General features: G+C 31.4%; 2 protein-coding genes across 5 annotated transcripts; one reads left to right on the forward strand and one right to left on the reverse strand.

Moving 5' to 3' along the window:
• The first annotated feature begins 327 nt into the window (after positions 1 to 327).
• On the forward strand, positions 328 to 6,740 carry LOC133797958 (pectinesterase-like). Its single transcript, XM_062236100.1, has 3 exons — positions 328 to 1,121; positions 4,707 to 5,082; positions 5,986 to 6,740. Exons 1-3 carry the CDS (start codon positions 372 to 374, stop codon positions 6,690 to 6,692), a joined length of 1,833 nt encoding a protein of 610 aa, XP_062092084.1. The 5' UTR covers positions 328 to 371; the 3' UTR covers positions 6,693 to 6,740.
• Positions 6,741 to 7,472: 732 nt separating this feature from the next.
• On the reverse strand, positions 7,473 to 14,559 carry LOC133797959 (pentatricopeptide repeat-containing protein At1g76280). Of its 4 annotated transcripts, none has more exons than XM_062236101.1 (15): positions 14,344 to 14,556; positions 14,060 to 14,155; positions 13,920 to 13,980; positions 13,702 to 13,759; positions 13,160 to 13,326; positions 12,845 to 12,952; positions 12,365 to 12,547; positions 11,790 to 12,266; positions 11,463 to 11,558; positions 11,154 to 11,327; positions 10,747 to 10,974; positions 10,376 to 10,519; positions 10,087 to 10,275; positions 9,416 to 9,535; positions 7,473 to 8,326 (listed from the first exon to the last, which is right to left on the reverse strand). In XM_062236101.1, exons 2-15 carry the CDS (start codon positions 14,074 to 14,076, stop codon positions 7,922 to 7,924), a joined length of 2,427 nt encoding a protein of 808 aa, XP_062092085.1. In that variant the 5' UTR covers positions 14,077 to 14,155; positions 14,344 to 14,556; the 3' UTR covers positions 7,473 to 7,921. The 4 variants fall into 4 exon arrangements, with proteins under 4 accessions (XP_062092085.1, XP_062092086.1, XP_062092087.1 ...); XM_062236102.1 differs by having other exon boundaries at positions 14,060 to 14,164; XM_062236103.1 differs by lacking the exon at positions 14,344 to 14,556 and having other exon boundaries at positions 13,160 to 13,303; positions 14,060 to 14,137.
• Positions 14,560 to 15,169: the final 610 nt, after the last annotated feature.

The following is a 15,169-nucleotide window of genomic DNA, read 5'->3' on the forward strand; positions in this document are numbered from 1 at the left end:
TTATCATCACTATTTCATTAATTGATTTATTCAAATTTCAATTAAAGTTTAATAATTTAGTCATAAAAATTAAAAATAATAATAGTGCACCAAAATATTCATCAAAATATTGCATAACATGTCAATATATTTAATATTTAGGTACATAATTTAAAATATGGTATTCTAAAAGTTAAATCTAGACCAAAAATAAGAAGGTAAAAGGTACAAGTTGTCCTCGACTCAAGTAAAAAAATATACAATGTTTATTGCATTTATTCCGTGTAGTAATTGCTTGTAAACCGGCTTCACCACCTTTTCTCTATAAATTCATTCCCAAAACAAACAAATAACACCATAATGTCTATATCTACTCTCATTCAATTTTCACCATGACGACTCTACTCATCAAACCCTTTAATATCTTTTTATTCCTCTTCATAACCTCTCTTGTGACCTCCACCGCCACCGCCACCACCACCGGAGCGTCTCCGCTGGGTCATAACTCCTCCTCACCATCTCAGCCATCGACGTCCGCCACCTGCAAGTACTCTCTCTACCCAAAGCTATGCCGCTCAATTCTCTCCTCCATCAAACACTCCCCTTCGTCGCCAGCCGATCCCTACACTTACAGCAAATTCTCCATCAAGCAATGCTTGAAGCAGGCACGGAAAATGACCAGCTCAGCTGACCGATTCCTCCAACACTACCGGAGCTCCATTGGCCAGAGAGAAGCCGGCGCGATGGAGGACTGCCGGCAGCTCTTCGCGCTCAATGTCGTGTTTCTCGAGTCCATATCGGAGGATCTCCGATCAACCGAGTTGCCGTCGTCGGAAGAGCTCGTCCAACAGGTCCGTTCGCGGCTGAGCGCCATTGTGACGAACCAAGAGACGTGCTATGAGGGGCTGGTGGAGGCCAAGAGCGGCGTTTTGCTGCGACGGAGTGTCGGAAATGGGACGGTGGTGGTGCTTTCGGAGCCGGTGATCTTTGACGTGAGCAAGCTTTACAGTGTGTCTTTGGGGCTTGTGACGCACGCGCTAAGTAGGAATGCGAAGCACCGCCGCAGACAGAAAGGTCCCGATGGTCGATTTCCACCCCACGAGGCCAACCCCCGCCGGGAGCCACTTGCTCAATTGATCAAGGTACGCATAACGACGTCGTATTTTTATAATTTATTTATTGTCATTATTATTAGTAGTGGTATATTCGAAGTTTGCTACTTATTGGTCAGACTTTTCATTGATCTAAGTTACAAATTAAATATTCAAAAACTTACATTTATTGATATCACATTGTTTTCCTATGATTTTTTTAAGTAAAACCTAATAAGGATTCCACTTATCAGTAACTAGGACAAAACAAAATTATAATTTTTTTTTATTTTGAAAAAACATTTAATTATTATATATATAGTTCGGCAAATTATTTCGATATATGATATGACAGTTATTTTTGTTAGGTACATATATAAAATATTTACAAGAAACAAATTTAGCTCATATATATGCTCAGAAACAAATTAGTAAATTATCCAAATCCATTTAAATTTATGTGGTAACTTACACATGCAATGTTAAACAAAAAATTATTCTGAATAAGTTATAAGTTATTGTGCATGTGCATGGCCCGCGGTTGCCTAAACAAATTTAAAATTAACACATACCAGAAGTGCCCTAAAGTATAGGTTATTTTTCTTTAATTAGTAACAATAAATAAAATCATTAGAGACACACACTTTATAGGTACAAAATAAGTACGTACACATATGACATGTTTTTAAACTACTTTTATATATATATATATTAAGAGTAAGGTAAAGATTGTTTGAAATTAAAACATACCACGTTCCAAGTAAAAAAGAAGAAAAAACATACCAACTAGACCGCCTGTCCTTCAATTTGTTTATAGTTATTATATATATACACACACAAATAGGTAGATATAAATCTATTCTAAAACAAAAACAATAACCTTACGTATATGTGTGCGTTTACATTCTTCGAACATATATATATATATATATATATGCTATCCCTGTTCTTGAAAATGTAAAAAAAAAAAAAGCAACTTGGTAGCTCGTTTCAAGAGAAAGAAGAAAGCATGTTTTTGCTTGGCGTTATTGGTATATTCATTTATCGAGCACCACAAACGATATAAGATTGTGTTTCTATAGATATGTCTTAGTATTTATAAGGAGTGTTGCTATTTTGCCAACAACACATGGAGTGACACTACATGAATGGTTAATAATACATATAATATTTATTAAATTTAAATAAATAAAATTTGATAATTGAATTGCACGAATAGCGGTATATTAGCTTCTTATGGTGTTAGGCACTAGTGATACTCCTTAGCAATTCTCATTTATAAAGTTGGACTTATAGTGTTTGGCACCTTATAAGGTGCCTAATACCATATAAGGTGACATTCTATAATTGGTTAATGATACCTCATAATATTTATTAATTCAAATATGTGAGACCCGATATTAAATTGTATCAATAGCGATATGCTACTTTTTTTGTGGTGTTGGGCATTAGTAATGCTCATTAGCAATTCTCTTAAACATATTGTTTTGTCTTCTAAACATCATTACTTGTCTTGCAACATTTAAATTCACGTACACTTTGCTTAATTAACAGTTAAAAATATTTCAATGTTACCCTTTAAAATAGTGTTATTTATTTAAAACAAAAATCAAATTTTAATGTTTCAAAAAATGTAGTAATTATTAAAATTAAAAATAAAAACGATTATCGTTGGGTTTTATGATTAAAATTTATGTAATTTGATAGATAAATTATATTATTGTTTTGTTTGGATCTCACTTATTATAATTTATGGGGAATTTTATAGTAGGGGCGCCACTTTTGTCTCTACCGGTAGGGGCGTTTATGTTTTCGGCAGGAGGAAAAATTATAATCTAAATTTTTCTATATAACGGTATATATTGTAGTTATAGCAATCATCCTATCAGTTTTTGAGAAATTCTAAATAATTTACAATATTGAAAACATAGTTGCACGTGTGCCTATTTTTTTAAATCTGTGCATAACTCACTATTTTAAACTCTATTTTTCAACAATGTAAATTATTTAAAAAAAAATTTAAATTAATAAAAATCTATTATAACTGTAAATATACCATCATATAACAAATTTGATTTATAACTTATCGAAATACAAAAAAACAAAGATGTCCCCTGTAATCGAATAGGGTAAAAATGTCAGCTGTAGAATTTCCCTATAATATATATATATATATATATATATATATATATATATATATATAGTGTTGGGCATCCTGAACCATTTAATAAATACCAAGTAATAAGTGTCCTATGACAACACTTTTTTATTATTAATGCTAATTATGGTACCGTACCGATATAGTTATGGATTTACATAAAAGTTTATTGATGTGTAAGTCTTTCTATTTATTGGAAGAAAAGTGCTTTTATTGGAATGTTTGTGTTGTGTGCGTGATTGAACAATTTGGACTTATTTATTAGGTGCCTTTCTTACTGTACATTCTTGCATAAAGAATTAATTGTTTTTTATTCATTAATTGTATTTTTCAGTTACTTAATTAAACTACTTAAATTGAAAGCACACATCAATCAATTAGTAAAACTTTTATCTATTAATTATTTTTAGATCATTATTGATTTAATCTAATCTAAAATAATTATAATACATATTCAAGAAAGAATTCAAGTCTCACAAGCATATCTTTTGACTAACAAAAATATTTGTTAGTGAACAGAAATATTTGCTCACGAACGACTGACTGACACAATGCATATATTATAGGTATTGGAATCTTCATCAATCCAAATTTCTTAAACAATGTTTAATAAGTGTTATATTCTTATTATATCATAGATGAATAGAAGGTGTAATTGAATAAACATAAGACATCAAAAATTCAAAATGAGGGTAATCACATACCAAATTACGTTTGGTTTTTCATTTAATTTTAAAGAAAGAGACACGTGACACTATTTATACTAGTAGGACATCAACTATTAATTGGTACTATCGGTGTCACACTCACATGTGCATCTATAAACATATATACCTAATGAATGGAGTAGTTAATTAATGTTCTTTCCATTTGATGTGATGGATTGGTGTCTGCATATAATAAATTGATCAAAACCTAATTAACCTCGCTACATATATCTTTTCAATACGTACTTACTAGCTAGTTCATAATCATAACTATGACTAGCTTATTTATAAATTTTATTTAATATCATCATTTAAGTAGCTATACATAGTTTTGAACATTTATAAATATCCCTTGTCTTTGAATGTGTCTTAAATTTTCGACTAACATTTAGAAGTTTGTGAAAAATGCTAGAGTGATGTCATTACAGGTCCAATAAATGATAAAAAAAAAATTACCACTTTAAATATCTATTACTAAATTTAACTTCAAGCTTCCAAAAAAAAAACTAAAAAAAATAACAAATTATTTCATCTGTTTGTTTTTAGTCAATTTTCTTTTGAACCATAAAAATACTATCACTTAAATTACATTAGTATTTATTTATAATTTGATTAAAAAACTTAAATTAAAAAATAAATAATAATAATAATAACTATTTTGTTTTGTCATTTTAAATGAAAATTTTGATTAAAAATAAGTGCAAGGCATCATTTTTAACAATTTCTAACTGAGAAGAATATTATTTTGGATAAATTTTTCAATTGTTGCAGAGTTTACAGAAACAGTCCAGAAATAACAAGTGCAGGTCATCATCATTTAGAACATCATGCAGAAGGAAATCAGAAAGGATTGTTTTAGAAATGGAAGGGAATGGAATTATGGTAAACGACTCTGTTATTGTGAGCAAAGATGGCACCAAAGACTTCACAACCATAGGAGAGGCCATTGCAGCAGCACCCAAGAATTTGAAGCCAGAAGATGGCTATTTCATAATTTATGCCACGCAAGGATACTACCAAGAAAATATTGTCGTTCCAAGCTGTAAGAAGAATATTATGCTGCTTGGAGATGGCATCAACTCCACTGTCGTTTCTGCCAACCGCAGTGTCGTTGACGGTTGGACTACTTACAATAGTTCAACCTTTGGTAAGTATGAATAATATATATACTTTTAATAATAATGATCATATATATATATATGCACTTAAATATTATACCAAAATCTTACATCTAGTGTTATGTTATAAGTGTTACTATTTGATACTTTAAGGTACCCAACACTCACTATATGAAGTGACATCTCATAATTGATTATAACGATACTCAATACTATTTATTAAATTCAAATAAACTTAATATTAGATTCTAACAATAACAATAACAATATTAGATTGTGGTATTTCTTATCAATTCTCTAGTATAGCTTTTCTTTGTTATAGGTCTTACCTTAAATAAATGCATTAAAAGTTCAAAAGACATGTCACGTGTAAAATTTTATTATAATATGTACTCTTTTTACATTACTATTTTCCATTACAATTAATTTTTGTCAGAAAATAAATCATATAATTAATTAAATTTAAAATAATTGAGGAATGAGAAAGATGTATATTTATATTATATATACTATAAGGATAAAATTTTGCATGCGTTAGAATTTTTTTTTTTTTGAAAGAAAGCTACAATTTACTTATATTTATTTAAACTTTATAATATTTTATATTATTATTATTTATAATTCACTTCTCTAGATTAATCCCGACTTCGTCATTGAATAAGAGTAGATTATCGAGACATGGAATCTCATAATTTTAGCCATTTTGTTGACCTTAACTTTCACCTTATCTTAGATATGTATAGTTGATCTTAGTATATAATAAAATGATCAATATATGTGTAATAATGAACATATATAGTTGTTGATTACTTAAAAGGTCAAATTAATTAGGATTATAATTAAACAATACTATGATATAATTAAGTAGGATATAACAATAATAACATCAAATTTCTATATATGACTACATCGATCGTTGTGACTTACTGTAGCTGTTGCCGGAGACCACTTCATCGGCTTAGATATGACATTCAAGAACACAGCCGGTCCAGAGAAGCACCAAGCCGTGGCAGTTCGGAACCAAGCTGACCTCTCCATATTTTACAGGTGCAGCATCGAGGGCTACCAAGACACTCTCTACGTCCATTCCCTAAGGCAATTTTACCGAGACTGCCACATCTATGGCACCGTAGATTTCATCTTTGGCAATGCTGCTGCCGTCTTCCAAAACTGCATAATCCTAGCTCGTAGACCCATGTCGCACCAAAGAAATGTCATCACGGCTCAAGGTCGGAATGACCCCAACCAAAACACTGGAATCTCTATCCATAATTGCACCATAGAAGCTGCGCCAGACCTCGCAGTTGATGACTCAAACTATACGACTCTAAGCTACCTTGGGAGGCCATGGAAGGAGTACTCTAGGACTGTTTACATGCAATCATACATTGGGAGTTTGGTGACGTTGGTTGGGTGGTTGGAGTGGAATGGTACGTTTGGATTGGATACCCTTTTTTATGGAGAGTTTGAGAATTATGGTCCAGGTTCTAATACTGGTATGAGGGTTGATTGGCCAGGTTTTGTTCTGATGAACAATACTGAAGCTTTGAATTTCACTCTAAATAATTTTATAATGGGGGAAACTTGGTTGCCTGACACTGATATACCTTTCTCGGAAGGATTACTAGAGTACAATTAGCTAGCCACTGTAATTATATCGTCTTAATTAGTTCAATATTACTAATCATGGAAATGTGTTATTATAATTATTTTTTACAACTATTGTTATTAGTTTGTTACACATTCGAACATGTTATGGCCTCCATTTCAAAAAGAAAAAGAATTTGATGAAGGAGAAGGGCCAAAATCGTCCTATAGATATGTATCTTGGCCAAATGAAATATTAAATATCATTATCAATGAGGTATTAATTAGCCAACATAGTGTACTTATTTTATTCAACATCGCTCATAATAATAATGAGTACATTGTTTATCATTAGTTCATTTGATCAACAAAGGAATATTGAAGTAAGCTATGATTTGCAAATTGACATTCTATGGTTTGGATGATTAGAAAGTTTGAATGATTTCACACAGCCATACTTGAAAAGCCCAATGAGAACCTGATAACATCCTCATTCTCTTTTTTGTTCTTATTCGTGACTTTTTTATTATTATTATTATGTTTACTAATAAATTCAATTTTACTGGGAGCTAAAAACTTAGAGCATCTCCTGCCAAAAAACTAGTGTAATGGATATTTCTCATAATCACCACTGATATTAACCAAATTTACCTTCTTACTATAGGAAATCGTGGCAATAACTCGTTTGGTTTTTTTTTTTTTATGTTATTTCAAAGTTATTGAAATATGTGTTATTTTATTTAAATTTCTCAAACATTTATATGAGAGGTTGAGTTTTTTTTTCTTCTTTTTTTTACTTTTTTAGTGTTGTGATTAGTTTACAACCGATTCGTAAGTCTCAACACAAACTTACATAAATACATATATATATGAAGTAACAATACCAAATTAATTTCAATTATTACTTTGCTCTTCGCTAGTCGAAGTTCCACAGAAACTGCAACCAGGATGATACAATTGGTATTTAAAATTCTAACAGGGACTTGAAAATATACATCCCAAGAATTTTCCCATCTTATGTTAGAGCATTTAAATTATATAAAAAAACAAAATTAATAAATAAAAATGAATACCAGAATGAATGAGGTAGCCTCCGATGGCATACCTTGGAGCCCCGGCTAAGTTTGCCAGCCAAAGAGTACTACTACTGGGTAGTCATCCACAACGTAACTCTGGCCAAAGATTATGCCTTGCCGAGCAGACCCAGTTAATTTTAACTCAGCACAGCACTTCAAAAAAAAAAACAAATTGCTAGGAATATTACCAATTTTGTGTTAGCTGTCAACTGTGTCCTTTCCGGGTATTATAGTTAGTTGAGAGTCTTTTGGCCCATGAACTCTCATTAGGTGACCAAGAAATTGAAAAACCAAGCATGGCACACCATCTCAAATTCAGAAGGGCAACAGCTCGGTCCTCCTGGAAATTTTCAAACAGATCAAATATTCTTGATTCAGCTTCCATCTCTTCAGCAAGGATAAAATTGTATTCGAGCTCCATCTCTTTCGAAAGATCGCCATATTCTTTTCCTAACATACGCATGCTCAATACTTGCAATGCTTCCACGGCTGTGCTGTGAAAACCACGGCCATGGTATGCCGAGAACACGTAGTTACAGGTTGATGAGTCTGGCTGAATTTTTTCTTGGTGCATTTGCTCAACAACAAACTCAATCACATCAAGCATCCCCTGATATCCATAAAAAGAAAAGCATCATCAATACATAATAAACAACTATGATCTCCCAATACATGGGCTTGGAATATCAATATCAAGACAATAAATATATTAGTTCTAAAAGTTACAGTTGGTGGTTTTATCATGTTGAGAGTTGCATCACAATATGTATTTCCCAATCTTCCCATTTGACAGCAATTCCAAAGTTCTATTTTTATCATACTTTGTTTCTCAACTTTCTTATTATAGTTTAGAGTAAATGGTCGCTAAAATACCCAATGATTACAAAATGTTGTACTTTTATTACTTTTTTTTGTGTGGTAAATATACTTAATGTTTTCAAAATATTGTACTTTTATACAAACAAAAATAAAATTTGTAATAAATATATCAATGTTTTCAAAATGTTACTTTTATACATATTTTTTTATTATTATTTTGAGAAATAATAAGAAATTAAAGGAAATAGATAGGGTTTTAATTATTTTTCAAAATTTAAATCTTTTTCACTTTCCTATTCTTTTTCAAAAAAATCATTTAAGATTTTAAAATTAATAAAAAATAATTAAAAAGCTATATATTTTTTTTTTAAAAGTGAAAGATAAATATAAGTTTTTAATTATTTTTAAACTTTAAATCATTTTTTATTAATTTTACAATTTTAAATGAATTTTTTATTACTTTATAATTTACATAATTATTTTGAGAAAGTGTAGGAAAGTGAAAATAATTTAAAATTTAAAAAATAATTAAAAACCTATATTTTCCCAATACTTTCTTATTATTTCTTAAAATAATAAAAAAAATAAGTATAAAAGTACAACATTTTGAAAATATTGGATATATTCACCACAAGACAAAAATAGATATTAAAAATACAACATTTTGAAAACATTAGGTATATTTACCAACAAAAAAAATATTGGATATAAAAGTACAACACTTTATAATTGTTTATATTCGTGGTATTCAATCTATATAATAGTTTATCAATAAACAAATTCAAACTGAATTTATTTCTGCTGGTTAATTTCTAGGTTAAGAACTCTTTAAAACCCTTTGTAGAGTGAAAAATAAAAGAGAAGAAAAGAAATTCAGTACCTTTTCACATGCTTTCTTAAGAATGGTATTAAACAACAAAACATCAAGTTGAATTCCTTCTGAAATGGCTTGTTCCAAAAGGTTTAAAGCTTCACTATAATTCTCATACTCCAGTAGAATCTGGAACAAAGTAGAGTCACTGAGTCGCACAGAAAAATCAGTAACATTGATACTGCTTAACAAGCTAAACAACATATTTAAGCATAACACCTAAAGGCCACTTGTGTTAGGTGTAACTTATAAATCCTAGGGTGACCAAGAGGTGTGTTGCAATAGACTTGGAACTACTATATACCAAATCAAGTATGATAAGGAATAACAGTGTATAGACAACAAAATTTCCATAATAGCACAATTGGTTAAAAACAGCTGACAACAAGAGAAAATTAATAGAAAAAAATAATTATGAAGAACAATTACTACTATCAGGACATACATGAATCAACTAATGCGTCTACAAGAGTAACAAACAATTTAATTCTAAAAACTCGTATAAATAAATCCAAACATGAGAAGTTCAGAATTAATAAGAAATCACTATATCACACTGAAAGGAGTAGAAGGTTAGAACTTTTCGTGAATAGACATTTGTATCACACACATAGGAGCATAAATTTTTCCAAGCCGACATAAAAAAAAATCAGGCTATGTTAGCAGAATATCAAAGATACCTTCATTAGAGCAGTGAAAGTCAATGCCTGTGGATAAAACCCATCACGAATCATCATGGAAACAAGAGCACAAACAGATCTGAAGCTTCCTAAGGTACTACAGCAATCAATCATTATATTATAAGTTGCATCGTTGGGCAAGACACTGCAAGACTTCATATGTTTGAATAGTTCAATTGCCATGTCACTCTGAATTTCAAGGAAGATAGCTTGTAACCAACCACTGGACAAAAATATAAGACTTCATAATGAGAAAAATGGAAGAGAAAACATGGTTTAAAGTACCTACTTCCTTAGCTTCAACAAGATAATGCAACACCGTATTGTAAATGGGTGTTCCAAGATATATTTTGCTACGACTGAATAGACTTTCTGCAACATGGAAGTAGTGGATAAGTTCTTTTATCATCTCCTCTGCTCCAAGGGCTTTCAACTGAAAGATAGATTTAACAAGAGAAGCATTCAATAAGCTCCAGACCACAAGGAATAAAAATATATCAGATATAGCTAAAGGTTATATGATTTAAAAATAATGTTAGCAGGAACCAAAATTGAATGAAATAGAAATAGAATTTGGGAAAAATCAAAATTCAAAAGTATATACATACACAAATAGGTACTGATTTTCAACATTTATTTAAACATGGAAGCTAAAATTACCAAGTTCTTCATTGATAAATGACTGTGCTGGACACCGTTTTTTGCCATATCCATTTCTATGGCATTTATTCTTTTAGCAACATCTAGATGTGACAACATATTTCCCTTTTCATACGGGGCATTCACATTACCAAATAAAGAAAACAGAAGCTCATATGTCCTAATATCTGGCAGAAGTTTTAGATTTCTCATCTTGGCCAATACCCGCACAGCACGCTCAGGTTGGTCCTGCATATTTAAGCAACAATATTAGATTGATAGCAAAATGAAAAATGCTACAAATGTCATTGAAATCTAAGTGGGTAGGAAAATATATATATATATAAATATATATATAATAAAAAATAAAAAGATGTTGATGAAAATGTGTATTCCAGATTCACAGATATTATAAAAATTCAACCCACCAATGTGTCGCATGCAGCAAAAAAAACATTAAAAGGGTGTGGATATGGGCATTTGGATACTCGGTGAAGCAGAGCCTCAGCTAAATCCAACTCTAGAGCTTTACTGCAACTCACTGAAAGGGTTGCAACAGTCCGGTCGAATGCTTTCAAATTTTTGTGTTGCATAATTTTCAACTGCAAATCACACAACATACCAAGTTAAAATCTATTTCTATCTTGAATACAATAATCTATTTAAAAAGAAATATATCTAGTTTCGAAAAAACTTAAAGGAAAGATAAATTCATAGAGCAAACATAAAGAAATTACCAATTCCATGCCAGCACTGTACCCCCTCTCAGAAACAACTGCTCTAATAAAACCATCGTAGGTTTTACTTGATGGTTGCAAACCCAACACTTGCATCTAACAAGAAGAAACATACAGAACTCATTAAGACGAAGCTCTAAGTAAAGTTGAGCCAAAATAAAAGGAAAAGGAAGCATGAGAAAAGTGAATTTGACTGACTCATCACACTTTGTGAGACTTACGAGTACCACAGGAAAAAGAATCTTTCTTCTTGCATTTTCATGTTGTACCAAATTAAAGAATAAATAAAAGAACATTGTACAAGCTCAAAACAAAAGAATTTTATACCTGTGCTAACAATGGCTCTGCAAGACCATTATTATTTAAATAGACACACGCGCTAATGACATCATTGAAAGACTGCCTCAGAGCTTTCATAACAGGCTTACTTTCACAAGGATTTGGCATTCTTACTTGAACATGAGCAGTCTCTCTAACTTTGACACTAAATACGGAGGCCTGGTCTTTATTACTAGCATCATTGTCCAACTTGGTCAAATAAAATTGTTTCCATTCATGTTTTGAAGGGATGGGAATGTCTAATCTGGAAAAACAAAGCTTTCCTTCAGTACTGCTAAATGAAGTGCTACCCCTGATGGCTAAAAACACCATCTGCTGCAAAGCATCATAAGCAGATTTTAGATCTCCCAGTCTAGTAAAAGACCAAATAAATCTTTTGAGAGAGAAAATGTTGAGACTGTAATTTCTGAAACACTCCTTCCATATCTCTTGGACCGCTGACAAGTTCTTTTGCGAAACTGCTAACTGAAATTCAAAGGCAATGGTTGTAATCTGACAAGACATCACAACAACATTACCTGAAGAATGAAAATAAGATGACAGTAGCAGTCAATTTTGCTCACCTTGAGAAGCTCTGAGTAAGTAACTTCATTTTTCCCTACCATTCTACGATCCATCAGATCCAAACATTGATTAGCATGACCTATACTTTGTGTTTCGGCACAGGCACCCAAAAAACTATTGTAAATACATAGGAGCGGGTAAATGCCAAGACTTTCTCCAAGAAAATTTATCAAATTTAATGCCTGAACATGTAAAGCAGGAAGACACAACATCAGTTCCTTCATTGTACTTAAAGTTGATTAAAAAAAAGAATATACTGAAAAACATTCTTGAGTTTCATTCTTATATTTCAGGGATTATAATTCATGATTCTAAAAATATAACCACCAAATAGAAAGAAAGAAAGAAAATATAATAACTAACGTTAATAAATAGCCAATACAGTCATTAAGCATAGCGAGAAAAACACTTTTAAATTATGTGATCTTCTTCTTCTTGTGTGAGTGTGTGAGAATATGCATGTATCTCATGGAATTAACCTCATCCAGGTAACCGCCTTTGCAGAGTGCACGCATCATAAGCAAGGAAGTTATGGTATCCGGGCTGATCTCATTTTCTTCCATCACTCTCCAAGTCTCCATGACAAACTACAACAAAAAGAAATGTGCATGTGACTTTTTTATTCAAGAACATCCAACAGAATTGGCATGATAGATTTGATCCAGTGACATTTTTTATATTCTATTTTTCATTCCAGAGCCATTAACAGTAATGACATGATAGATTAATTTAAAGACAACTAAAAGCTCAACCTCTAAGAAAAGAAAATGAAATGACTACAATAAGGAGCTTACCAATGGGTCAGGTGATCTTGCACAGTAGTTAAGGATGAAAACAAAATCATTAGCCCTTAGAGAGTAATTTTCATGACGAAGACTTAAAAGCAGACTGGAAGCTTTGCTTCTTTCACCAGAGCATAGCGCATCAACAATTTGCATCTGCATGGATTTTGTGATTGAGTCTGCTCCATACCACAGAGCATAATAGCATATAAGTTTAAGGAAGTTGTACAAAATCCTAAAGGAATTTGTGTATGAATTTAGATACATTTTCAGCCTTCACAATCATTCTTTCATGCTTGTTACAAACCAACAATTTATCTAAATCTTATTAAGCACAATTCAAACTAAAAATTGCAAGCTAACAGAATGAAGATTGGAAAGCTTTTTATATTGAGACAATAATACAAGATCTGTGCTCGAAAATAGGCAAACACTAATTTATGATCTATTGAGTTCTTAGCATCAAACGTCTTATGTGGAAAGGTTACACTAATCTACTACTACTTCTACTAAAATCACAAGCTGAAGCCAACCAAAGAATTGTTAAAGATTACGTTTAGAAGTTGTAAAATTTCGAGACAACATTGCTTCCTTTGCCGCACCACTCCATCCCTGCCAGTACATTCATCATTTTAATATCAGTAATTATTCAAATTTAAAAATTCATCTCACATGATTTGATTTATCAAAAAAAAAAAAAACTTACTTAAAATTAAAAGTTTCAAACATACAAAAATTGGGAATAGTGGAAAATTTACAAATACAGTCATACATGTTCTTGTGTTATTGATTTACGCAACGAATCGGGAAACGAACGCAGTCGGATCGTCGTTCTGTAAAAATAAACACAGTAAAGTTACTTCTGACGACGGTGTGCACCGATGTAATAGTAAGTCGATACGGCATACTTACAATGTTCTGTACATCATGATACTATAACTTCCTTCAGTAGAAACCCTCACATTATGATTTAGGGTTGAACATTTTGCGAAAGACCGCAATTTTGCTCTGAAAAATCTTGAAAGTTTCAGAATTCAGATGGTTTTTTTTTTCCAAATTGTTTTTTTATATATATACATACATGTAGAGGGGGATATGACTTTTCATTACTAAATATGAATTTAATGAATAGAATATAGATAAAGTATATATATATACATATACACGTATAAAAAAGAGTAACTAACGGAAGATACCTGAGAGCGTAGAAGGGCTGAGAACCGGCGAAGTTGGGCGGCCGGAGTAGGAAACTGGAGAGGCAGAGGCGGCAGAGAGAGAATTTAGGGGTTTAAGGGTTTTTGTGTGAAATTGAGGAAAGAAGGAATAGGTTTGGATAAAGAAGCACTGTGTTTGGGTTTAGGGAGTGATTGTTGAAGAAGAAGAAGAAGAAGAAGAAGCAGTAGTTTGAAATGAGGCAACATTTTTAACCTTAAAACTTACAACGGCTGACCTTGGCCGGGTAAATAATTAATTGTTTTATAAGTTTTATGTCACAAAGGTGTTCTTTTTCTTCTTTTTTTTTTTTGGAAATACCATTTCGGCCAATATTTTTTCCAATAACGCGATCGCGCTTTATATTTTGTTAAATGATAATTCAGACCATGTGCTTTACAAAATGGATCAAAATAATATCATAGACTTGATTTTGGTCAAAATATTTCCAATTATAAAATCAATCTTTAGGTCGATAGCGATATGATGGATTCAGAGAAGCGGACAAAGTGATCGATGAGCTGAGAATGAAATATTATATTTGAATTTTTGTATAGGGTAATATTTTGATTCATTTTATAAAACACAGAATCTGAATTGTCATCTGACAAAACACAGAAGTCGATCACGTATTCGGAAAAAACATAGGTATCAAATTGGTAATTTTCTTTTTTATTTAGTCTTTTATTGTTTTCTAAAAGCAAGTTTTCCTTCACGGTAGGATGTGGTATTTTTCTTTTAGCAATGGGTAAATACTATTTTGGACCATATATTATGCAAAAGTAACTGATCGGATCATTTGTTTTGTTA

This window comes from Humulus lupulus, chromosome 8 (genome assembly GCF_963169125.1).
Source record: "Humulus lupulus chromosome 8, drHumLupu1.1, whole genome shotgun sequence".
NCBI lineage: Eukaryota > Viridiplantae > Streptophyta > Magnoliopsida > Rosales > Cannabaceae > Humulus > Humulus lupulus.

Bases quoted from the DNA above. Each gene is read 5' to 3' on its own strand.
- LOC133797958 (XM_062236100.1), top strand. From the start codon at position 372: ATGACGACTCTACTCATCAAACCCTTTAATATCTTTTTATTCCTCTTC. The intron at 1,122-4,706 runs GTACGCATAACG...CAATTGTTGCAG, and splicing joins CACTTGCTCAATTGATCAAG to AGTTTACAGAAACAGTCCAG. The intron at 5,083-5,985 runs GTAAGTATGAAT...GACTTACTGTAG, and splicing joins TTACAATAGTTCAACCTTTG to CTGTTGCCGGAGACCACTTC.
- LOC133797959 (XM_062236101.1), bottom strand. The intron at 13,327-13,701 runs GTAATCTTTAAC...GGTATGGAGCAG, and splicing joins AAATTTTACAACTTCTAAAC to ACTCAATCACAAAATCCATG. The intron at 12,548-12,844 runs GTTAATTCCATG...TTACATGTTCAG, and splicing joins AAGGCGGTTACCTGGATGAG to GCATTAAATTTGATAAATTT.